Raw genomic sequence first — 10,100 nt, 5'->3', positions numbered from 1 at the left:
ACTTCTGAATTACAACTTATGTAAATGTTCTAAAAGTTATAACAAGATTTAGTTTGATCAAACTGATGCTTCCATCATTTCTAATCCAAAAGAATTTGGAATACTCAATTTTATTTTTAATAGAAAAAGGAGTTTTTTATAAAGGTGGTTGAAAATTTAGGTACCTTGAATTATACCACTGTCTTTCCCACTTGAATAGTCTGGTACTGTAAGGTTTTAGAAGGTTGTGGAATTAATGACTGAAATTCCAAATTTGGCCTAAAATGTCCATCATATCACAGAAAACACAGTTGTTTAAAATTTGCCTTTTCCAATATTGAATGTTTTAGATATAAAAGGTTTATTAGCACCTGAGTTATGTGGATAACCTTGAGTGAGTGAGTGAAGTCACCCAGTCGTGTCTGACTCTTTGCGACCCCATGGACTGTAGCCTACCAGACTCCTCTGTCCATGGAATTTTCCAGGCAAGAGTACTGGAGTGGGTTGCCGTTTCCTTCTCCAGGGGATCTTCCCAACCCAGGGATCGAACCTGGGTCTCCTGCATTGCGGGCAGACACTTTACCATCTGAGCCACCAGGGAAGTCCGTGGATAACCTTACTCAAATCCTAACAAGTTGATCTTTTTCTTCTGTTTAGTTCAGGTGTACATTTAACTGTGACCTAGTTAATAGAGTCCTGGAAGAATGAACTGACTACTCTTAAAACAGATTGAAACTACTACCCTTCAGGGTCTATGGATATAACCTGACCCTGCTTCAGAGACCAAAATCAAGGTGAAAACAAACCAAAAATCCCAACTAAGGGTTATTAAAACAGGGTCTCTCACATGCCATCTCTAGCCACAGCCACATATAAAACTAAAATGCCAGCAGTACTCAAGAGATTTCAAAGCCAACCTACTGTCCAAAAAAGAAGGTAATCTTTCTGATCTCCTCATATCCAACCTCACAGAAAGGAAAACTGAGGCAGAGAACTTAGGGATTCCAGGAAGAGGGTCTACTAGCAGAAGAGATTATTGGGCTAATCAAAACGTAAGTAAAATTCAAACACATTCCTAAGGAACTGTCCACACAGAAGTCACTTCCAGCTGGAAGGAATCAGAATAAATCAAGATACTGATTTAAATAGTTTATTTTTTAAAAAGCTGGTTATTTTTTAAAAAAATTTTACAATGACACGGTTATAGGAGTGTATAGAGGTGACACGTCATTTCCTTAACCATGTTTTTTACCTTCTGTGGAACAGTAAAAATTTTTGTTAATCTCATAGTTAATGGTATAAAACAGAGGTCAGCAGACATTTTCTCTGAAGGGCCAGGTATTAAGTATTTTACACTTTATAGGTCACATAAGGTCTCTGTCGCATGTTGTTTTACAATCTTTTAAAAATGTGCAATCCAATGTGCTCGAACCATACAAAAACAAATGACCAAATTTGGCAGTAGTTTGCCCACCCCTGGCATAATATATCGACTTTGTCTTGACAGAGAAATTGCTCTCTTCAGGCTTCTTGACAGTCTGCTTCCTGAAGTAGAGAAAGGGCTACTTACAACCAAGTGTGGTCTGTGACAAAAGTAGAAATGGAGGAGAGTTCCTACTCACTTTCAACTCTCCCAAGCAGTTTTTCCATTCACTCACTCATTCAGTAAATTTGTTGAGCACCTACTATGTACACTCTTAAATATCTTTGTGTTAGCAGAGATTTTCAGTGTTTTTCCTTCAAAGGGTTTCTCTAAACCTGTAATTATCAGGTCCTTGTATTAGGGCAGATCAGGGTTAAAATCTCTACTAGCACTCAAGAGGATTCATGATTATAAAAAAATGAATCTAGCTAATGATGATTCCCTGCACTCAATACTGACACATCCTTCTTAAAATCACAGCCTAGATGAGGAAAAATATATAACTATCTCTTACTAAAAGAAACTTTGTTTCCTATCATAGGCTGAAACTTAAAAAAAAATCTCATATGCAGAACACCCACCAAATAACCTTTTCTTATTTTCCTATTTTGTTGCCATGTAACATAAAAGTTGATCCAGGTAGGGCTCTTCATTAGCTTCCTATTTCAGCCATAAAACCATTTATTTAGATGTGAATAATACTTCTAAAGCAATTGACACTCCTACAATTCATCTCAGGGAAGGAGTGGTCATGATTCAGCTCCTTCAGGACAAAAACTCAGCTTTCTGAATATTCCTGCTGTTTATCCAAGGTAAGGGAAGACTTTTTAATGTGGTCAAAAGGAGTACAGGACTTCAGTATTAAAATATAGAGGCTGTCCCCATCCCAGATCTTTGGTTCAGACATCAGCTACAATAAACTGATTACCCACACCACACAGAGACATGGCACATTTTGTAATTAGCTAGAACTGTGATTTTCCTTGTGACCATGTAAACAAAAGGGGAAATGCCTTGGGAAACTACCTGGCAATGTTCTCTCATTTCTCTTAAATACACAAATGCACAACCATGTCTCCCTTTGACCAAGTTCATTAGGAGAAATAGAGTGGACCAAGGTTATCGCTTTCGCTCCCCTCTTTGTGTCCTTTTCTTTTCCTTTTCCTTGCGTTCCTGCTTAGCTAGTTTGTCTCTCTCCCTCTGCAGCTTGTCCTGTTCCTTCTTCCTCTGGGACTCATCCCGAAGCGTGTCTCGCTCCAGTTTTCGGGCATTGAGGACATCTTCCACATTGGTGTTTCGGAACAGAGCTACAGGTGAGTTAAGGGATAAGGGTCCAGGTCACACAGGTCTCAACTCCTGCTCTCCTCATTCAGGCCAAGTTTCAAATACTCTCTATCTATCCCGCATCTTAAAAAACAAACAAACAAACCAACTTTATGTTTATCTTTAGTCCAATGGAAAATCCTACAACTGCCATTAGTAAAAAAAAAAATTGAATAAAAATTTCATTCAGACTTGCCTAAATCTGAGTATAAATATTTTATAAAAATGAAATTTCATTCTAGAATAAGCACTCATATCATTCACTGGCAGAATATTGTTGGAATATCCAGGCTAGTTTTAGTGCCTAGAGTATTAAAGTAACTGGCAAAATTTTCCTTTACTCAGCACTATTAAATGCTTGAAAAGAGTTAAGAAAGTTGTTTAACCTTACTAAACTTTACCAATTTGCTTCTTTTCCCAGACCACTAAAGCGTAAGTGAAAATCATGTTCTAAAGAAGTAACTTTAACCACAGTTAGAAAATAGCCAAAAAATTTGCCCCTCATTTCTTATGACTTTAAAACATAACCTGTTACTACCAGACAAGCTCCTTTTTACTCTTTCCACATAATTGTTCTGTTTTAGTGCTTTAAAATGAGTAAGTTTCCCTGAAATAACCCCTTTCTCAGAAAATAACTTCCCTTTCTGAAAATCCACCTTACTCCTCACCTTGAAGAAGGTGGATTTCTAAATCCACCTTCTCAATAAGCTTCTTATAAGTGCTTTTGTTGATAGGGACTTTCTATAGCATGTTTCAATTTGTCCATATTTTCACTTAAAAGTATTCAGTGCTTTTATTCTCTTTCCAGTGAGTTCCCCAGGTCTTTGAGGACAAAGACTAAAACGGCAATGTTATTCTAACTGCTTCCACATTGCTGGGAAACCCAACACTATACACAAGGAGTACAGATTCTCATTTTCCCTTAGAAATCCTTTCTCTAAACTAACCCCTTCACAGTTCATGTCAACATATGTTCTTTGGGGGGAAATTATTGCTAAATTGACTATTTAGCAGTGCAAAGACTGGGGCTCATAATGTTGACCTAACATGTGTTCTTGGAGGTAGAGGGAGCCCCCAGCAATGACAGTGAAATACAAACTGACCCACAAGAAGATCCTATGGAGTAACACCTGGAGATGGACACAGAGAAGGATACATTTGTCAGAACCAATGCTCATCGTGGTGGCGCCCGAGTCATCCTTCTCATCCGCTTCAGTGAGTAGCGTTAAGGAAAGTCAGATGTAAAACAAAGGTTAGCAAATCCCATCACAACATCAGAAAACAGTGATTAAGCTGATGGGAAGGAAAGCAGGCTTCATGGAAGGACTCTGACAGGGATGTGATGGTAAATCCAGGAAAGTCACCTTTAGAAGTCTCAACTTGGGAAAGACTGTTCAGAGTTCCTGTAAGATCCTTATCTGTTAGGGTCTGAAAAGAAACTGAAGCTGGTCTGGGTGGACTGCCACATTACCTGGGAGCCAGGGGGTGGTGAGATGACCTCTGAAACAATGGTTCTCTAAGTGTGGTTCCCAGAACTCCCTAAGAGCTTTTGAGAAATGCACACCGTTGGGCCCCCCTTTGTATCTACAAAATCCAAAACTCTGGGGCACAGGGCCCAGCAATTTGTGATTTAACAAGTCCTCCAGGAGAACTACTGCTTAAAATGTTTTTTCTAGCCCAGGAAATGAGATTTTTGTCATGGAACCCCAGTTCTGCCAAACCTAGCAAGAAAAATCACGAGAGAAAACAAGTTGACCCCAAAGAGCCTAAGAATTCTTTCCTAACCTAGTGATTAGATAGCAAACATTTCTGATACAACAGCCACTCCATTCAAGCAGGCTCAGTAAGCTAAGTATTCCCTAAACAAATTTCAGATCCAGGTTTAGAACCAAACCTGGTTTCAGGGAATCAAACCTGTTCCTACCAGCAACACTTTCTTTTTACATAGTCCTCACTCAAATTCCAGGTTTATTTTCATGTCACTTTTATTAATTACATAGTCACTGGAATATCACTCATTCATCTCTTATTGCCTCCATTCCCTTATCAACTGTGATAAAAATTACAAAGATGTATTTATACACATAAATAACACTGTACTTCATAGAAAGGTACTATACAAATACGAAGAATCATAATTGTAAATCAACTATTTCAATTTTTTTAAAAAAGAATCATAGCTAGATCTTATTTTCTGAAAACACAATAAGAAATGGTCCATTCAGGCATTGTTTGTTTCACACTCAAGTTTTCAAGAACATATACATTGCAATAGTCCAGTATCAACCATTCCAGCATCATTCCTCATGCCCACAAAGGGCTACAATCTCTGCCATTTCAGAGGAGAATATTAAGCTCTGGTGGGGTGGGAGTGGAGGGTGTACTTCCCTTGTGGTCCAGTGGCTAATAATCTGTGTTCCCAATGCAGGGGGCTGGGGTTCAATGCCTGGTCAGGGAACTAGATCCCACATGCTGCAACTAAGAATTTGCATGGTGCAACTAAACAAATCTCACATGCAGCAACTAAGACCTGATGTAGCCAAAGAAATAAATAATTTTTAAAATAAAGCTATAGAGGGGGATTGGCAACTTCCCAGAGTTCAGTGAAAATCAGCAAAGGCTTTTGACTTGAGCCTCAGGGAATGGCGCCGAGACTCCAGAAAGGATATTCCTCTTCATCTGTCACATCAGCATACTGAGCCAGAAGGGCAGCTTTCCTCTGCTTCTCCTCTTCTGACACCATTCTGGGCTTCACCACGATCTGCGCCTGCTTCTCAATGAGGGTGGCAATGGCCTGGACCTCATCTGGGAGGTGGTGGGAGGGAAGAGGGGGACAAGGTTGTATGTGAGAGGAAACATGCTTCCAAACCACCAGTCCACCCAGGCAGTGCTTGGAGCAAAGGCAACGGCAGCTGCTGACTCCTGAGAGCCCTGGGGTGCAAAGGAGGTGCCTTGGGGGCCAATGAGAAAGGCAAGGAAAGGCCATGCAGGCCAGACTTTAGGTCTCATATCCATCTTCAATCAGAGCAGCCCTACTTTTACTTTTATTATATACTGAAGTTCTGCTGCTTTAAGAAAGAAAAAAAAAAAGTTGAAAAGTACTGCATTAGAGCCAGAGAAAATCAAGCCTCCAAACATACAACTTTCTCTAGTCTCAAACCAGAAGCCTAAGGAGGAATCTAGCATTAACTTAGGCTGGTCTATCCCATGTTGATAATTATGCCAGGTGAAACTTAGATTATTTTAAAAACAAAATTATCTTTTGACTTCTCCATGCTCAAAGAAAGAAGGCAATGATATCAAGCAGTGACTCTCATGCCTGGTTGCATATTAGAATCATCTGGGGGAGCTTTTGAAAAAATAACAATGCCTGGGTCCGCACCCCAAAGAGGTTTATATAACTGGCCCATGATGCAGCCTGGGCACTGGCACTTTTAAACATACAGCAAGCGATTCCAGTGTACAGCCACGATTGAGAACCAGCATGTGAGTAGCTCAGAATAGATTCTATTCAAGTTTGGGTTTCTGTTTTGAGCTGTCTGTAGCTGATTTTTCATCCTAATGGGATCATCTCTTTCATTTGAAAGGATGGAGGGTTTAGCTGAATAAAGCAAAAGACCAATCACAGTCTGTGTTATGAAATGAGATTATGAAAAGGGTGGGAAAATATAGTTGACCCCACACCTGCAGAGCAAATATACATGGAGGAGTGTAAAAAGGAAAGAGAAAGAAAAAGGCAAGAACCACAGTGAAGATACCCGTGGTGAGCTGAAGTGGTAAAATGTAAAAGAAAAGAAAACCAACTTTCAGTTAAAAAGTTAAACTAAGCTGCCAAGTGTTTACCGGTTTAGCTCACCTGAGGAAAACTAAAGACTCTTAACAACTGTACAGAAAAACTGGTTGGAGGTTAGACATAAAAACTCCAACTCTACCTTCTTTTTTCACTTTGGTGACAACATTCTGAGTTTCTGACCATCGTTCCACAATCTCCTTGCAGATATTAAGGAGGGAATCTTCTTCCTGGTTGGAAAAGTAGATCAATTAATTTCCTGAGAGCCCTCAACCTAATGCAAAAGGAAATGGCAACTCACTCCAGTACCCTTGCCTGGAAAATCCTATGGACAGGGGAGCCTGGTAGGCTACAGTCTATGGGGTCCACAGAGAGTCCCACACTGAGGGACTTCACTTGCACTGTCTCAACCTCATCAAATCTACACAAAGGGCAGAGCTCCCCCGCTTGGTGATGGGAATAAATCACAGGGCAGGTTTGGGACCCACAGAATAGAAATGAGGATTCTCTGCTGAGGCTCCCAACACAGGGAATCCTATGAGTCACAGAAGTCACACCTGCTAGAGCACCCACTCCATCCTGCCAAGCTCCAAAGGAGAGAATTCCCACCAAAATTCAGGGCAGTCCTTCTGCTTTTGGAGCAAAAACTTGCTGAGTCAAAATGCTCCTCTATGAAACCTTTCTTGGCCAATATACTCAATTCAGTACATTCTCCAATGTACTCACTGATCCATCATAAAGAGAAGTTAAGTGAGTAGATGGTCTCCTATCCAGCCATCACTCTGTCCATTTTACATAAGCAGACATACTCTGCACACCAATCTTCCTCTTTAGCATGGTATGACAAAAAGGATGTTGGCTTTGGTGTCAGACTTAGTTAAATTCAAATCCAGATCTACAAGCAAGTTTCTTTTTGTAGAAAAAGGCTGGTATATGAAAAGCTGCCACAAAATGTAACACCCTGCTCACTAAGCTCATTGTGATAATAATTTCATGAGGTATGTAAATCAAATTGTTTTAATTTACACCTTAAACTTATGTAGTGCTGTATGTCAATTATATCTTAATACAACTAGAAGAAAAAAAATGTAACATCCTACTTAATGTAATGACCCTACTTAAAATTGCTCACCCTCCATTCTACTCCCAGTTCTCTCACAATGCTTCTTTTTATCCTAGCACTAATCATTTTCAAATACCCTAGATAATTTACTAATTATGTTTTTCTTTACTGGAATATAACCCCTCGAGGACAGGGATTTCTTTCTGTGTTGTTCCCTGAAGTATCCTCCAAGCACTTAAGGCAGTGCCTGGCAGAAGAGTAATCCATCAATAAAAATCTGAAGAATCAATCAATCAGCATAAGTGCAATCAGAAGGAATATAGAGAATGACAGGAAGCTTTTCTTTACTGCCATTTTCCCCCAACCATATATTACTGTTCTTAAGTCTTACCTCAAATTGTTGCTGATAAGCTTCTAAATTCCTAGTAATGAATCCTAGGCCAAAATGGTGACTAATTTGACTATCTTTTGTTTTTCCGAAAATGGGATTCAGTATAATAGTTGGGAGCTTTTATACCCAACCCAACTGACTAACAGTAAGTAGCGCTATAAGTGATGTTTGGTGTCTACCATATTCATTGGCCTTGCTACTCTATAAGGTTTGCTCCCAGTTGTTTCGTGAACAGGACCCCTGTCTCACCATATTGTTCCTGGCCAATTTTTTTCAGTTATTTTCTACACAGGAGGGGCTGGGGAAATTACAAGAAAATTAAGTAGGGTTTGTTAACTGGGAGGGGGTTGGGGGGACGGGAGAAGGAAAGTCACCTTAAAAGTGAGTTTGTCTTGGAACTTCCTTGGTGGTCCAGTGGCTAAGACTCTGTGCTCCCAGTGCAGGGGGATTAATTTCTGTCCCTGGTTAGGGAACTAGATCCCACAAGCTGCAACTAAGAGTTCACATGACACAATTAAAATGATCCCCAAGCCTCAACTAAAGGTCCCATACGCTGCAATGAAGATCAAAGATTCTGTGTGCCCCAATTAAAACCCAGAGCAGTCAAATATATATATATATTTATTTATTTATATTATTTTAAGACTCAATTATTTTAAAAAGTCTCTGCAGTTTATGCAAACAAGAGATACAAAAAAACAAAACAAAAACAAATCTGGTCTAGATAACTTTTCTACTAAGAGGCTGTTAATAGTCTCAGGCAAAATTCAGATCTACCTTTATCGGCAGACATACAGTTCTAAGTAATGATACAAAAAAAAGAACAAGTCAAGGAGCTGTACCAATGAGTACCCAAGTTACTTGAACTTCTTTTTCATGGACTCTTTAGGAACTTCCCAGTGGGAAATTTTTTTAAGGTAACTTAATTTGTTTGCCTCCTATTCTTTCCAATTACAACCTGCAATGTAAGGATTCAGGAAAAGAATTTATTCCTCTGTGTTGTATTTCCAGCAAACTTATGAGTTGCATCACAAGCTGTGTTAAGACTTTCCAATTTATAGGTCAGTCTCATCAGAGCAAGTTCTGGAATTAAAAAGGGGGCCCTTGCCAGGAGGCCCTAGGACAGCTGCACAAGTGTTAGATTTCAACCATGTTGAAATCAATGAACTGTATTTTCACCAAATAGTGTAAGTAGAGATGAAGGCAGCAGAAACGGTCAGGTTGGAAAAGTGTGGACATCTTGGTGACTTACTACTACTTTAATTAAAACTCTGATCTCTCTTATTCCTCCACCCACTCCCCCCAATGATTACTGCATTTCTAAATACAGTAATGGATCGAGCCCAAATTTGCTTCCATTCTGCCTAAGCATGAGAAGACCTCTACTGCCTAAACTGATCTTTTTTGGAATCCTACCTCCAAAATAGGAAACCAAGAGGGTACTTCCTGCGGGCTTTTGTCAGGGGCTCTGCCTCCTAAGGGTCGCAGACATCCCAGAGCACTTAATATCCGCCTCTCAATACTGTCAACGGACGGTAATGAAATTGGTTGTTAGGTGTTTATGATAAAACTCATTTCAATACCTTTGGAAGAATACTCACCCAGCTGACCTACAGGCACCTAAGAGGGCCTTGTCCTCAGAAATAAGAGAAAGCCTTTCCTCTCTCTGCACCTGCAACCTTCTGGCTCCTAAAACCCTGGATGAAAAGTAGCTCCCTGTCCCCGAGGCCCAGGGCTCAGAAAATTATTCCTCTTCCAGGTGACACCATTAGTCCTCTGGGACACTAGGTAGGGGAAAGGTGATACGAAGTGCTAATAGGAAACGGTTTAAGAAGCTAAAGGAATGTGTCTGGGCTTCTCACCAGGAAAGCAGAGAGAATACCCTGCAGAGCATCCAGCTTCTCTTCTTCCTCCTCCTCCTGCAGGACACCCAAGATGTAGGCGCCATAAACGGCTCGGTCCACTCCCAGCGCCTCCAACCGTCCATCTAGCCACGATTCAAAGCCGCTGCCCCCTCCATCTCTCTCGCTGGAGGCAGCAGCAGCCACTGCGCTGGGCGCCGCCATCTTGGGGCCAGGGACCTGCCAGCCCCCAGGGCGCCTACCGCAGTGCCTGTCGGGCCGCGCCGCGG

At 40.6% G+C, this 10,100-nt stretch overlaps 1 protein-coding gene and 1 non-coding gene across 2 annotated transcripts; both read right to left on the bottom strand.

Annotated features, from left to right (window-relative positions):
- Nucleotides 1–508: 508 nt before the first annotated feature.
- Nucleotides 509–580, bottom strand: TRNAC-GCA (transfer RNA cysteine (anticodon GCA)). Its single transcript has one exon. It is a non-coding gene; the product is annotated as a tRNA-Cys (tRNA).
- A 533-nt stretch (nt 581–1,113) lies between these two features.
- Nucleotides 1,114–10,058, bottom strand: CCDC43 (coiled-coil domain containing 43). Its single transcript, XM_065909096.1, has 5 exons — nt 9,832–10,058; nt 6,658–6,745; nt 5,395–5,530; nt 3,882–3,940; nt 1,114–2,709 (listed from the first exon to the last, which is right to left on the bottom strand). Exons 1-5 carry the CDS (start codon nt 10,033–10,035, stop codon nt 2,522–2,524), a joined length of 675 nt encoding a protein of 224 aa, XP_065765168.1. The 5' UTR covers nt 10,036–10,058; the 3' UTR covers nt 1,114–2,521.
- Nucleotides 10,059–10,100: the final 42 nt, after the last annotated feature.

This window comes from Muntiacus reevesi, chromosome 18, assembly GCF_963930625.1.
Source record: "Muntiacus reevesi chromosome 18, mMunRee1.1, whole genome shotgun sequence".
NCBI classification, from domain to species: Eukaryota; Metazoa; Chordata; class Mammalia; order Artiodactyla; family Cervidae; genus Muntiacus; species Muntiacus reevesi.
This window is presented reverse-complemented; position numbering and strand designations above follow the sequence as displayed.

What these genes read in the sequence shown, in the direction of transcription:
- CCDC43 (XM_065909096.1), bottom strand. Translation starts at nt 10,035, where the DNA reads ATGGCGGCGCCCAGCGCAGTGGCTGCTGCTGCCTCCAGCGAGAGAGAT. An exon ending in GTATTCTCTCTGCTTTCCTG is followed by an intron (nt 6,746 to 9,831) that starts GTGAGAAGCCCA and finishes TTTTCCAACCAG; the next exon opens with GAAGAAGATTCCCTCCTTAA. An exon ending in GAGCATTGGTTCTGACAAAT is followed by an intron (nt 2,710 to 3,881) that starts GTATCCTTCTCT and finishes ACTCACCTGTAG; the next exon opens with CTCTGTTCCGAAACACCAAT.